This window comes from Solanum pennellii, chromosome 7, assembly GCF_001406875.1.
Source record: "Solanum pennellii chromosome 7, SPENNV200".
In the NCBI taxonomy this organism is placed as follows: domain Eukaryota; kingdom Viridiplantae; phylum Streptophyta; class Magnoliopsida; order Solanales; family Solanaceae; genus Solanum; species Solanum pennellii.
In genome coordinates, this window is record NC_028643.1 from 34,554,599 (window position 1) to 34,570,580 (window position 15,982).

Here is a 15,982-nt window from a genome sequence, read left to right on the forward strand (position 1 = left end):
TTTGTTTTACAACAAAGGTATGTTGCCACAGACACCACATTGATAACAATGAAATGTTGGCACATGTCTCCTTTCTGTGACATGTGTTACCACATATCTCCTTTCTATGACATATGTTGCCACATATCTTCTTTATGTGACATGTTGCCACATATCTTCTTTCTGTGACATATGTTGTCAGTTATATCCTTTCTGTTGGGGCACATATAGATAATTCTGTGGTGTTTTTTACACCAACGGTTATATATGTTGCCACATATATCCTTTCTGTTATGGCACATGTGATAATTTTGTGGTGTTTTTTACAACATATGTTATATGTGTTGCCATATACACCACATTTCTTCTTTTTCGTCATAATTGCATTTGTTTCAACAACAACAAAAATCACTAATATTATCAGCAAAAATAAACACTTCACGAATTGTTTTATACAACTTATCAATTGTTGCTTCACATCACAATTGACTTCGACTTTTTTCTCTTTCTCTTTCGCTTCTTTTTCAATTTCTCCTTCTCCATCTCTAGGTCCTTCTCCTTTCTCCTTCTTGTTCTCCTTGCTTTTTGAGTTTGAGTGTGATACAGAGGAGTAGTCATTATTTTTTTTCTTTCATTAATTATAAATAGTGATTGAGAAATAGATTTTTTTTCAATCTCCTACACTTCATATATTTGTTGGACAGCTGAACAAAACTATATTTCTTAAATCATATGAACAAAATAGCCACAAAAAGAACAACAAAAACAATAAAAAATGAATTTTCACTGAATGTTAACATTACATAAATATTTTCTCAAAATTATGGCTTTTTGGGTTTGTTAATTTTCTTTCTAAAATAATAAATAATAGGTACCATTACATTATTACTCATTTTTCACATCTATAGAACGATTTATTCTTCATTAACCCAAGAAAAAAACCTTGTATTGTTCAAAAATTGTAAAAATCTCTCAGAAAAATGACTTACCCATTTTAAATCGAACACAATCTTCAGTTCATAAAGAGGGGAGAGTCACGACCGGAGATGAGAAGGAAGATAAGATAATGGAAGAGAATATTTGTTTTGGTAGTCGAATTTTCAGATTTTCTAAACAGGAAGAAGAAGCGAAGAGAGAACATATAGAGAAGAAGAGGAGAAAAACCTATTTTCATTTACTTTTTAAAAAAAAATGGATTTGATAGAATTATAAAAGTTGAAAAAAATGATGTGTTCTTTTGTATTTTATAAAAGATTAAAAAGTTTTGAAAATGTTAATTTGATCCAAAATTTACTTAATTACATTTTAAAGGGGATTTGACCAGCTCTTGGTCAATTTATCACCAAAAATCAAACCAAGACTTATTTGATGTCTTTCATTTAATTTTCAGGTTTAGGCTTTTGTCATTTTATCTCCTACGTTTGTTACGATAATACACATTAAAACTGGAGAAATTAAAAGCCAAAGGTCTAGCTATTAATTAGCATAATGTGTTAATGTCACTTCGTAGGGGTGAAGTGCTTTATTGAAAGTTATTATTAGGCGGGCTTACAATTAACATATATAATTGTTAGCCATTAGGATTACTGTTAGGCTTTTCTTAAGCTATTAATTAGTACATTATGAATTAAAAATGGAAAAAAAAAATAAGAAAAGAATTGGCATGTTAGGTCATAGAGAGGTGTCATATATAACCTTCTCTATATTAAGCTTTATATTACCTTTATTTAGGAATGACGGACGAACTGTGGTAGAAGAAGCAATGTAAATGTAAATTGTACAGCAAATAGGACTTGAACTGTAAGATTAGGATCAAAATAGTAAATTCACCTTATTTTGTCTTCCAGAAGTGCATAGCATGTACTGCTGACTATTTTTTATGTGAAAAAAGGATCATCTCGCCTTTTACTCTACTCTATCTTGTCTGCACTACAATTTCCATGGCAGCCATTTCTAACCTTTATATCAAAGTCGACTTCTCAAGTTGTCTACCGGCAGTATTCTTTCCTATAGAATTTTCACTCTCCTTTAGCATCTTTTTATGTTTATTTAGAAAGAAATCCTTAGTACTAAACTACCTACTAAATTTGAGATAATCACACTCATCTATCCACTCCTTTCTCTGTCTCCCTCTCTTTTTGTCAACTCCCCCCTCGCTCTCCCTATCTATGCACAGATACATTGATGAATGTACTAATGCATTTTTCTATACCAAATAAATGAATCTACACTGAATATTTGATTCCAAATACACTAATGAAAATGACACAAAAGGAATAGGGATACTCTTTCACAATGAATATCAGCTAAAAAAAAAAAGGAAAAGAAACAATGATCAGATGGAAAACACGAAAAAAAAATTGCATAAAAACAAAAAAGAATAATAAACATGTTTGGGCACAATTCGGATATTACATCCATCAGGTGAAAAAGGATGGATGGATGGGGTAGACGTAGGTAAAAATAAAAAAATGAAAAGCTTTCAAATATGTAGTCAGTTCCTAACTTAAAGCTATCATTACCACTCTATCCACCATGTGATACAAAAGAATGGTCCAAGCTCTATGTTCCTCTTCATGATAGAACAGAGGGAGAGAGAGAAACAGCTATGCTATGCTTAGAAGCTGCAGTTCAATTAATCTCATTCCACAATTATCTCAACATACAGTGGCTTGACTTGGAATCTTATACGACAGCGTAACACAATGGAAGCATCAAGGTTTAGTGTCTATTTTGTTAGTGGGAATTTATACACTGACAACACCAGACATCCATGGAACAACAACTGGTGCATTTGGGTGTGCCTTTCTGAATGTCTCAGAATATCGGTCCTTAAAACTTGATTTAGCTTTCTCTGCCTGCAAATAAAAGGGAAGATGTGATCAGGAACAGCTTAAGACTGCGAAACAGCATTCTTAAACTATCCGGTACAACATGATCGTTAGTGAAGGGCACTGAGAACTAACATATTTCAGCCAGCATTCTTGATTTTTGTGTTGATAAATATCCGGAGAATAGCATCCGGTCTCAGATGGGCAATAAACCCATATGTTACATTTCTTGTCATTAGGTCCAGCGTTCTTAGCTTGATTCAAACAGGCCATGCAACACTCATATGCAGATTCTTTAGGGTGGGTAAGGCCCCATCTGACTGCATCTCCACCGTAATCCGTATGAAGTTCAACGTTACACTCAGGAGGAAGCCGCCTGCCAGCTATGATTTCATTGTCTGGAAAACATAAGTAGAGGATCAGAATTTAACAAAACAAACTATTCTCAGGCGTTTCTTATGACAAAGGATCAAGATAGTGAGAAAAAGTAGTTCATGTTTCAGTGCTTATGCACATATTAAGTGCAGATACTATCTATCCACAATATTATACGTAGCCCTTTTCTTCTATGCAGAAAACAACTCATAAAAAAATATGCACAGAACAACTAAACTTCCATTGGGAAATTAAGATAGAGAATAAAGTGAAAAATACTTCCGAATCAAGACAATACACTCAAATGATTTAGATTGAAAAATGTATGTCATTACCAAATTCTTCTTCACCCTCAGGTTTTTCGTGATGTTCCTTATGAATTATTGCAACAGGTATCCAAAGACCAATTTCTTCTGACAGCTCAGCCCAGTCAACATCCAAAATTTGTGCAAGTAGACCTGCAAGATATTAAATAAATTTGTGAAAGTACAGATGGATTATGGACTAGGAAGAAGAAGTCCTGATTAACATCAATGTAAGGATGATATAGGAAGCGTGAACTGTAAAGATACGATACTTGGGCCTAACTCAACCCCAAAAGCTAGCTTTTAAGGGGAGAATTGCCCAAGTCTATACAAGTAGACCACCAGTTCATTCCCCAACCAATGTTGGACTCTAACACCCCCTTCATGCTCAAGCCCAACTAGAGCATGGAATGGGCGCCCAAACGGGGTGAACTCGGCATAAGGCACTTGGGTCTAACTCAACCCCAAAATCTATCAGCAGACCACCCGTCCATTCCCCAGCAATTGTGGGATTCTAACATGAACAGAAACAAAGTCGTAAATAAAGGAAACAAATAAAGTCAGAAGTAAAAGAATTACCAGCTTCCTCGGGGGCAATAGTTGAATTTGATGTCTTCCTATTAACAAGCTCCCTGGCTTCTTTTAATTTTTTCCGGCGCCAACTTTCAACTGCGTCTGTTCATAAGAAAAACCATCAACAATGAAAAGCAGGAAGAAGTAAATGAGAAACAATGGAAAGAAAACTACATAACTATTGCATGCACTTCGTGGACAGTGTGGAAAGGAAGAAATTGGAGATGTTTGAAGACAAGCAGAGCATCTTCCAGGAGTTCAAAATAAATTGTCTAGCTCTATTTTATTTTTGGTGTAGACATAAATTAATAGCTCAAACAGAAGATATTTCTGACGCTTTAGACTATTCATAGGAACCACAAATAGATATTCAAGATGTAAGTTGTAATACTTTAGAAGGGGGACTACATGTTTTGATGTAGTGTACCAGTGGATATATAGATTAACTGTTACCATTCTCAAAACATCTATCATTCAAGAATGTCTTGAATAACTTGCATTTAAGTGGAATATTATTTTTTGTTGCCGAAGAAGACATCAGACCAACACGGAATTATATACTCATAAAAGCAGTAATGCTGACATGTTCAAAAATATTGCACTTCTAAGTGGCATCTGTGCGAACAAAATTATGAAGTAACATCTTTCATGGCATACTTTTGAACCCAGTTTATCAACTCAAGATGGATAGACATGCAGGTCATTCAGTGTCTCCAACGAATGGGGAACCACAGAAGGGGTGGGAGATCATTTTCATTAGATTATTGCAGTTGGAGGTGATTGGTTTTGCAGTTCCCAAAAAACTTTAGACTAAACAAAAGTCTAGGCTTACTTGCTAAAACTGGAAAGAAGCAAAATGGGGTCACAGGACATAGTTTTACCTAGAAAAGAAAAAAAGATGGTTTGTACAACTATTAAATCAAATCAGGTTATACAATGTTTTTGCTCGTCAAATGATTTGATTAACTCATGGCCATGGCCCTGCAAACTAAAATGAAAGACAGCTTCTTCTTCATTTTCTATAACAGTGGGTTCCAGGGCAGCTTGCACGCACTTCGACAATTTTCACAGGTACCTGCTACTCTCACAGTAAAAGTACCATGTTACTCTATCCACCAAGGCTTGGACAAATGAAAAGAAATCACCAAGTGGATTTGCATCAGCTGGAATTTGAACCTGAGAGCTCATAGTTTTTGTTTTTTTTGAGAAAGAGAGCTCATAGTTCTATACCTACTTTATTGATCAATAGTCCATAACCTTGGTTGCAATATGAAAGACAAAGATACCAACCAAAATTATTTGCTTCCGCTGAGTGACACATGTTTGACTCAAGACAACCTCATCAAGAGGGGCTTCTAACTTGGAAAGAGAGCTATATGTGCCAACAAAGTTCAGAAAGTATCAGGCACCTATTTGTACATTGTACAGTTGCAACAGACCTATACTGCATGTTCTTCTCAATATTTGGACTCAACTGGGTTGCAACAGACCTATACTGCATGTTCTTCTCAATATTTGGACTCAACTGGGCCATGCTACAGACTACTAAAGATGCATTTGTGAGCTGGAATTCATGGAAGTTGGAAAATCAAGAAAAAGATCTGGCAAATGTTATTTGCAGGTATGTTTTGGTGTGTATGGACGGAAAGACATGGAATCTCAACTCCAAATCATCCCTGACTTGCTTGAGCAGCTTGTCCTATGTAAATAACCTTTGATCATTTTCTAGATTCTTTAAGCTCCCTGAACTTATGACAGAATTTTCTTATGTAACGGAGCTAACATTTCCTTTTTGTATCTACTGTATCTTCTTGATTCGATCAGTGAAACTATTTTATCACAAAAAAAAAAAGTCAGATGGAGACATTTTCACTGAACTGCATGTTTTTTTGAAAAATTGTAAGTGTAATAACAATATAGCAAGAAGAAGGTGCAGTAAGTACTTATAAGGAACTAAAAGGATATTCTTTCCTATTCTTAACGGGATTCATTTAAAAAAAAATGTTTACACAAATAATGAAACAAAAGATAACAGTTCATCTCATCCCCTTCAAAAATGTGAAAAGTTCATCTTATCTTCCATATAGATTTCCTTTTTATCTTGGATGAACTGCACCTCTTTAAGCTTTTTGCTTTTCCATAGACCTTATAGAAGTGCTTGGTTTACGAACAGGTAAAGGTGAATCAATAGGGAGGATTCTCATTTTTTGATTAACTGTAGAGCTGTTCAAAACCGAACCATAACCAATACTCCGAATTGCAAAATAGCCTTACTTTCTCATTGGTATCGGGTTATCATATTAGCGGTTGAGGAACTGTTTGAAATTTTACAGTTAATGGTTTAACCAGAGTACAATTTGCGCACTTCCCTTATGGTTTAGATGTTAACCCATTAAAAATTATTAAATTTACAAATATTCCCCTATGAATTTAAAGTGGCCTTTGAAACCTTATACTTATTTCTCTTCATTCCTTGTCACACAACAGTTGGCTCTACAAAGACAAAAATGGTGAACACTCTCGGATCAATTATTCCTATTTGTGTTCAATTTTGTGTAAAGCAAACATATGAATATTCTCTCATTGCTATCGTTTCAGAAGTTTATCGTTGATTTGACTTGATTCTTTCCAGTTCTATTAGTGTGGTAAAGTTGAAGCCGCTATCATCCTCTGGTTTTTCTTGAATTTAAGACTTAAATTTCATCAGAGTTTAACCATGAAGAAAATATAATGAGCTAGCTTTAAGTACCTCTTGATTCAACTGCTAAACCAATATCGAACAAACCCGTATCTTATCAGATCGATTAGCCGTTTAATACATTTTAAAAACCGACAAGCTTAACCGTTAAGCGCAAATATTCAATTGAACCGCCTGATATGCACCCTTAATCATTTGGGGCACAGACACCTGTAAGGTGCCAGGAGATATTCTACAAGACTCACGTAACTTTATATGTAATTGTGTAACTCATCATATTAATCACCTCCCCTCTCACTACTCTGATGTCCTGCTTCTACCACATATTTCTAAACAACCATATTGCACCCATCTATTGGCCCAGTTTAACAATCCTTTCCACTCCCCTTCCAGTTTGACTCCTACTTTCCATTCCTACACCATAAGCTTCACCGTCCTTGTTTTAGCCAAGTCATTCAATCCCCCAACATTCCAAGAAATCAGGTTTTGCTTCATCTTGATATGTTGCTAACAGACTTCCTGCTGGTCCTGGTCCCAATTGCCCCCAACTTAACATAACAAATTAGGTCTGTAATCTTTTATTACCTTCTGGTCTCAGAGTCCTACAAATTGGAGCTTCAATTCTCTTTATTTGTCTTATCCTGTCTATCATTAGAAACAATGTTAGAGCTTCCCTCTCACAGCATTCAAAATCAACCCCATAAGTTTTGCTCATCTTCGTCGCATTATTATAAACCCATAGAGATGCGACATGTTGTCATAAGACCTAGATCGAAGCTCAAAACATGTTGAGCACTTCACCTCGCTAAATGTGCGCTTTAGTATAGTCATCAAGGCACGAAGACACACATTTCCTTGACAATGACGTTTCCTGGAGATGAAACTAAACAATTGATATTTCACTTCATAGTAAAATAAAATCAATTTCTTTGTCAATATATTTGTTATTCATGTTTATCATTAATAGACTTGGACTAAACATATATATTTGTATTATTTTTATCCATTTGTGTTTTTTCAATTAAAGCCCAAACAGACCTTAGAGCTTATTTGCGCTTTTCACTTTTGAATTTTGATAACAATGTAACGTGCCCATTTTAGCCATCTCCATTTGACTTCCAGTGGGATTGGTTTATCAACAAGAAAAATCTACATTGCTTCCATTTCAATAATCTGTTGCTAGGGCTCACCACCCTGCTAAAAGGGAAAAATTTCATCTCTATTCACAATCACATTGCCCTCTTTGTCATGCAATTTTTGCAATTCCCAAGCCATGATTTATCATATTCAACAATTTGATTGTTTTCCTTCTCCTTGGACAGTAGATAAACTGTATCTTCCTCATGTTGTAAGATTAAAATTGCTTCCTCCTACGTGTTAATTTTGTGAAATCCGTAGAAGGTTATCTACGGGATTAGGCTATGTTCTTTGTTCCTATATCAGTGTCGATTAGAGAGATTTTCTTTCGAGAGGTTAGCATCTATCTTGACTAATAGAGGATCAAAAATATGTGGGACTGCTATAGGTGGGGCCTCACTACTGTAAAACATCAGACCTTCCTCGGAGTTCATCCCCTTCCTAAAGATATTTGTTAGGTTGGTCAGATAGGCCTAATAATGTCATCTTTGCTTCACCCAGACCCAACTTATTTAAAACCACCCCACACGCCGCACACGAAACACAACCACTTATTTTAAAATTTGATGCATGCTTTACAGCTTCTACCTGTCCCATCTTCTCAGTAATTCTTGGCCTCTCCTCTAAAACTATGCAAAGTCTAGAGGCCCTGGCTTCTTGTTCAGCTCGCCGGGCATATTTGACCAGCACCAAAGCCTCAACCTGCACGAGTCTGTCGATAAATCCCTCTTAATCTACCTCGAGAGAACTTGGGATTTCCTCTACTGTAGCCTTCACTTCTAATCAAGCCCATATAAGATGACTTCTTAGGATGGTCTCTACTTCGGTCTCCATTCAACCTCCTCAATTGTCGCCTACTTCTTTGAATATCTGTTGAGACCACAAACATGGGAGATCAACAATCTTATACAACATGATTCAGGTTCCCGATCTGCCGGAACAAACCATACCTGAGTGCCAATGTAGAGCATGTCCAGAAGAGCTCATCCTAATAAACTCATTAGAAAGAGCTTCTTCTTTATTCTTTTTTTTTTTTTTGGATAAATTCAACTCATCAAAGAGCATTCATCATAATTTTACAATTTTTTTATGGTTCTCAACCCACCACAACTCTCCATTATCTGAACTTGGGAGTGCCTAAGCTCTATGAGCAAGAGGAATTTCAAAAACAGCATCTATTCATCAATGAACAAAACCGGCATGTGAGCACAGATTCTGGAACTTCTTATCACCTATCTCAATTTCCAACTTGTCATAAAAAGCAACTGATTTTGGTAGGCATTTTGCTTTCCAGGTGAACCAAAGTCAGAAACTCATTTGAGTTAGTCTGGGGATAAGTCTGTGCGGATAATAGCAGATGGTTTGGTTTAAAAGATAAAGAGGACTAGAATCTGAGACAACAAAAAATTAGGTATTATACCCACAAGCCCAGGAATAACATCCCGTTTCGCGTCTTTAGTAGTAATAAGAAATAACATCCTAAGTTGGAGGTCACTTCCTATACTAAGGATCCATTTAAAGAACTAAAGCACAACAATCAAGTTCAGATTCATTTATGATAACCTTTCTTCCAAATATAGCCACAGCATTTCTTAGAATGGAAATACAAGGCATTGAGACCATTTACTAAGGTAGAGGACAAAAAGGAAATATAGGAAACCAGCAGAAAAAAGAGAACACCCGAAGTTTGGAGCACAAGCATCAAGTCCTTCAACAACTTTACAACTTAATTTATGAATAAATATATTGCCCTTTTACAAAAAGAAGAAAAACAAACTTGAGAATTTGGTTTCCGAGTATGATCTTAGTTAAAGAAGGAAGATAAATAAAGACCTCTGGATCTTGATACAACAGCTCCTTTAACTGCAGTGACCGAGTGCCGGAGCATTAAAAATCACTACTAAATGACTGTTGCAACTCATTAGTGTAAAGTTAGAAATTTCCTTTTTAGTATAAAATTCAGATCCCATATCAAAGAAATAATAATGTCAGCAAATGGCTAATGAAGCGTCCCAAGAGTATATAACACCCAAATCCAATCAAACAACTGACAAGACTAATTTCTTTTTGCTACCAACCTTTTTGTCCAAAAGATTAAACCTTGTGAGAACTATTTGAATTATGCTTTGGAAACTGCCTTCAGAAGTAGGTTTAAGTTAGCTTTCACCTCCACAATCATTTTCCAAAAGAAACAACCTCAGAGACTCGTTCAAATATATTGCATAATCGGAACTCTAGTTTGATTAATTAACATTTATCTCATCATTCTTATTCCATTCCTCAACCAATATAACATCACGCAAAATCTATTTCTTATTTTGGTAAAAGGGTAACTTGTGAACAGAGTTGGACAAGCTAGTTAAATCAATGAGATAAAGCGTCGTACCATACTGTAAATATTTTTCATGGCATCTTGATATACTAACAATGAAATCAGTGTGACTAATGAAAAAAAACAATACGGCAGTCTCGTGCATGTGTCCCAGTTGCTCAGAGTTATTATGATAAGAAGTTGAGAAGTAGACTATAAAGAATGAAAAGTGAAGGGCATAATGACCTCGTTGCAGTGTTGCATTGTCACGGGCATTGACACGTTTCAATGTTGCTAGTATCTCATGTGATATCTTCTGTTTAATTTTGTGTGGGAGTTGCAGCACGTTTTCATCAACCAAAAATTCTTGCTTTAATCCGTTTATCTTGGAAAAGAGAGATGTGTGTGTGTGTGTCAATGTCAGGCATCAACGGCATAAGGCATAAAGTAAAGTAAAGAGATAAAAGCATGAGGAAAGGGTATTACTAGTTGAATAAGTTGCAGAGGTTGTAGTTGTTTTCTTATTCGATTGGAATCTTCCATTTTGGTAAGCTGATCTGGAGTATACCTAAAAGCTGTGTATGTATGTAATGTATAAATATTGAATAAGTATTAAATATTGGATGATTTTTGAAGGAGAGTTAGGTTACCATTGATGGTTGGTGAAGTGTATGAATGAAGCACATAGAGAGCAACAAAAATGTTAATTGAACAAACAAGAATGGTGGTACGTTTGTAGGAACACCAATTAGAAGAAGCCCACCACTCTCCTCTTCCCATCTCTTCTCTTCTCTTCCCTTCTCTTCAAATTCCCTCTCCACCATATCCCTTTTTCATTCACCAATTTCCATTACCCGCTTCTATTTCTGATTATTTTCCGGCTATTAACCTTCCGGATCCGGATCGACGGATTTCAACCCAAAATTAGATAGGTATTTTCACTATTTGTTTTTAATTAACTTATGACTCAATTGTGTCTTTAAGCTCCAACTCTACTCTAGTGCTCCTTTTTTTGGGTACCTAGAGCATCCTCATATCAAATATTGTGAGTTGGATAAAAATGTATTAACTATTTATTTAACTCACATTTTAAATAAATGGTCAAAAATGAGTTACTTAATGGATAGACTTAAGTTATTTGCGTCCTTTAAAGTTATTTGCGTAATTCATTTACATATCTTAACTATGACTAGTACCTAATGAACACTTCTATTTGTGCACCTTTTTGTTTGTTTCAGTGTTGTATTCTATGTGAAATTAAAATAAATAAGTAAAAATACATCAAATCCCCTCTGAATTTGGAGTCAAAACATATTTTAGCACTTTAATTATACGGGTGTTTAAATACTACCTTAATAATTTTGAAGAGCTGACGTGGAAAATTGAGTGTACTCACTCTCCTAAAAGCGCGTGAAATAGTGAAAAAAAAAAAGAAATGTTCTTTTTTTTAAATATTGATGAATGTTGAAGAAGAAAACAACTATTGAAGGTTGAAAATGGTTAGAAAAAAAAAAGCCAATGAAGGCTAAAAATTGTGAAAATCAAAAAGAAGAGGGGGGGGGGGAGAGAGAGTGGAAGAGAATGGGTGGAAGAAGGTGAGAGTGGTATTCAGTGTCTCCCCCACACCGAAAAGAGGTGGAATCACCGGCCAAAGTGACCGAAAACATGCTAGCGTACATGGGAATTGAACCCCGCTAGATTCCTATATTGGCAGTATAGGTTCGAAGACTAGGAGATATAAGGAGACCCATACCCGGCATGCCGGACATTCTCATCTCATGAGAGTTACGTGAACCTCCGCCCTTCCCGAAAGAAGGTATCAACGCTCATAGCTAGTCTATCGGTGCTCAGTATAAAGTTCCATTACATTCAACTCACACGTCATGGAAGCTGGCTTCTAGTATGAGGACATCATAGCTCAATAGATGATTTTTCATCTCATCTTTAGTATTAAGTGTGTTAATCTCAATACTTTCATTAGAGTGTTCATAGAGACTGATCTCTTCATTAACTTTACACTCTCATAGGTGAGTATGTTTTGGCAACTTTTACTTAGGCTCATTTGAGATTACTCTCATCTTTTACATTAGCCTCATGTCATGTTGTCACCACATTCATTAACATTAGCACATTTGTTCTTCATAATTGCTCACCCCTTTTTACGTGAATGTATATTTCATCATATGCCAATGAACTTGGCCATTTGTGTGTTTCACACTCTTATTTAACCTTTCTAGGATTTCATTATTTCATTACATAATATTCATTTCATCGTATGCCAATGCACTTGGCCATTTAGTGTGTTTTACTCTTACTTAACCCTTCTAGGGTTACATCATTCCAATACATGCATCTTAGGTTTACTTATTTTTAAACGTATGATAGACTTATGGATCTATACATACAAGCCATGAGGCTTCATTCATAGTTCGTTTAAGTGATTCATATCTTCCTAAGATTATGTGGTACAAGACTTATGAATCTTGTGTGTATGCCAAGATATCGATTTTGATCTAAGTAGACAACATTATTCTTGAATATTTAATTCACGCATGATTTATGTATCAATACGGAATTTGGGCAAGAAAACCCGGTTTTCAAATCCCTTGGACAAAAATTTACATTTTTCTTTTTATTTAATTTTGATCCACATGACATTGGGACCCTAGATCGAGCCCCAACATCAACGTTTCCTTTTTATTTCTATCGTTTGAAAATTCTCTTCCTTGGCTGAGAGCTTGTGGGTTCGAACCCCCACAACCCCTTTTATTTTTTTTTATTTAGTTTTCCTTGACTATCTCTAGTTAACCATGAGGTTGTGGTATCGAACCTCCACAACCTCACTTTATGTTTCTTTTAATTCTCCTTTACTGCCTAGAGGTCGTGGGTTCGATTCTCACGCCTCACATTTCTTTTCCCTTCACTTTTCTTTTAATTTTCCTTTACTGTCTAGAGGTCGTGAGTTTGATTTTCATGCCTCACATTTATTTTATTTTAGTTTTTCTTACGTTATGACCGAGAGGTTATGAGTTCGAATCCCACTCCTCTCATTCTTAATTTTGTATTTTATTTTCTAGCCAAATACATCCGAGATCGAATCCCCTTAACCCCCATTTCTTTTCACGTTTTTAGTATATCTCACGGGTGAGGTCGCGGGTTCGAATTCTAGTGACCTCACCTGATTTACATTCAATTAATTTTTCAGATTTGTTCATCTACGTTTAGCCAAAACCAAACTTGTAAGTTGCTGAAAATTTGGTCACATTTCAGCTCACTTTCTTCAATATTTTTACTTGAACTCATAGGGTAATTCGTAGACCATTTAACATGTTTTGGGGTGCATTTTTCATAGATTCGTTTAGCCAAGAGATTACCACTCAAATCATCCACATTTCATCTTACATGAACATCACGATTTACATAGGTTTATGCACGTAAAATAACAACCATAACATTTAAATTTTGGAGCATCAATCCGAGATCATTAGGCATGGTCACATCCTTGCACACACATACACATAGTTTCAAAAATACATAGGTTGCCATTCATATGATTTCAAACACACAAACATGAACATATTCATCACGAAAACATAACACACACCTAATATCTACCAGCAAACATACCAAACCTAAGAATCATTGGGAGCTAGTGACAGGGACATGCAACAGGGAACAACCCTAGTTTTCGGACTGAATATTCTGAACCTTAAGGGGTCTCTTGGGAAAGGGACCAAGATAGAAGAGAACCCATATCTTTTTTGACGTTCAAACCTTGAAGTTGCTTCCCAAACCTTCTCCAACACTCACGTTCAAAACAATTTTTAGCACCAAACTTTTGACGGAAAACCCTCCCTTTGCCTAACGTATTTTGCTTAGCGTTTGATTTTATTTTTCGTTGTGAGTTCTTCAAGTATGAAGAACTTTGGTTTACCTACTTTTCTTGTACGTTATTTGGCAGAGAGAACGTGAATGATAGTGATAGAGACGTGAGAGAGAGAGAGAGAGATGAGCGTGAGATGAGAGAGTTATCTTAGGCTTAGGAGTCTAGTTTAGGACTTAGTCAAATAAGGTTTAGTTAATTATTATAAAAATATGATTTTCCTTTTATTTTAAATCAGTCAATAAATAATAATATTAAATAATTTCATTAATTTACCAACTTCAATAAAAATAACTTTAATTCCTTGCTTCCACCTAGGTTCGAACCTGGGTGGAGCAAGACTTCACTTCAAGAGCCAATTTTCGGCCCTCTCTCCCAAAATGCCCCTCCACCTTATTAATTAAATAATTAATTATATATTTACGGTAATTACGATACTATCCTATCCTGAAAAAGGACCATTTACACCTAGGCCCTCCAAAACTATGATTTTTCCTTTTTAAGTCCGGTAAAGAGTTATTCGAGTAAATCTTCGTATTCGAGAGTCTTACATGGTTGGACCCAATCTTTACTAGCTCAAATCACTCCCCAAGTTAGTTGGCTTGGCTGTAGCAAGGGTTTCGAGGTCTGGTTCTACGCGCATCAATCCGTGTGAACCCGATCTAATCGTAGACATTCTAGAGACATTAAGCATTACTTATCTTATCCATTTTTAGGGTTGTTACATCAACATATTCGCACAGAAAGAGGCTAGAAAATTCTCACTATAAACAATAAATAAATTACACACAAATAAGCCGCAAAATAATTAAATACATTTATCAACTGCAAAATAGATTCACTAGTGTCATTTACTATATTCCTTTACAATTTACTCTTATTTTTAATGAATAACTCAAATGATTTCATTGTATAGTTGCATACTAAAAAATACTTACTACTCTAAAATAAAATTGCTTGTTGCCGGTCAAATATTCCCGTGAAGTATCTTAGTATTCCCCACACATCTAAAGAACCAACAGCTAGCTTATGAAATAGCCAAAGTAATATTTAATGTTTAACCAACGAATTGCTCAAATGACAACAATGAGCACAATAAAAAAGAAAACATACAATAGGAAAAATACATAATACTAGTTACTCATCTTGTTCGAAAAAAAATAAATCAACAAAACCTCAACAATCAATAGTATACATAACTTACCTTATTACGGAGAGAAAATAAAAGGTAATCTTGAAACTATAAAGTAATTAGAAATTCTTCCTGATAACGTGCTATAAAATTAAGTTCAGAACGATATAATTATGAAGTGAAAAAGATAAGAATAAGTAGATGAAGGATGATACTTTTCTTCTTATTCAAGTGTATCCAGTGGCGGATCTAGGATTTTAAGGTTGTGGGTGCTCTGAAGTGAAACTATAAAAAAATATGTGTTAACAATGAGATTCGAACCTTGGTACAACAACATTAAAAGAGTCTTAAGTACCCATCCTAGAACCATTGGGCGAACTATATGATTTATTCATTGGGTGCTCTATGTTAATTTTATACAAATACCTATCGATTTCTACATAGATATATATATTTCGTAACGAAGTTAATGGGTGCTCGAGCACCCGGCGGACACCATGTGGGTCCGCCCCTGAGTGTATCATAAATGGGGAATGATATCTCTATGGGATAACCCATTGGTGACCCCTTAAAGTTGACATCAACTTTCACTTTAACACTCCAACTAGGCTTTATTCATTTTAAGAACCTCATGTCAAACCTCATTGTATCATTTTGACACTTTTTATGTTTTCAAAATCACATTTTAAGTGCGTACCCAGATGCCTCTTATGTGAAAAAAATAAACAAATCAGTATTTGACATGTGGAAAATTTATT

General features: G+C 35.3%; 1 protein-coding gene across 1 annotated transcript; it reads right to left on the reverse strand.

The window, feature by feature from the left end:
- Positions 1–2,319: 2,319 nt before the first annotated feature.
- On the reverse strand, positions 2,320–11,185 carry LOC107024258. The gene is made up of 7 exons (XM_015225196.2): positions 10,860–11,185; positions 10,696–10,784; positions 10,456–10,594; positions 4,070–4,165; positions 3,521–3,643; positions 2,946–3,208; positions 2,320–2,837 (listed from the first exon to the last, which is right to left on the reverse strand). The coding sequence occupies exons 1-7, from the start codon at positions 10,987–10,989 to the stop codon at positions 2,727–2,729; spliced, it is 951 nt and encodes a 316-aa protein (XP_015080682.1). The 5' UTR covers positions 10,990–11,185; the 3' UTR covers positions 2,320–2,726.
- Between the last annotated feature and the right edge of the window lie 4,797 nt (positions 11,186–15,982).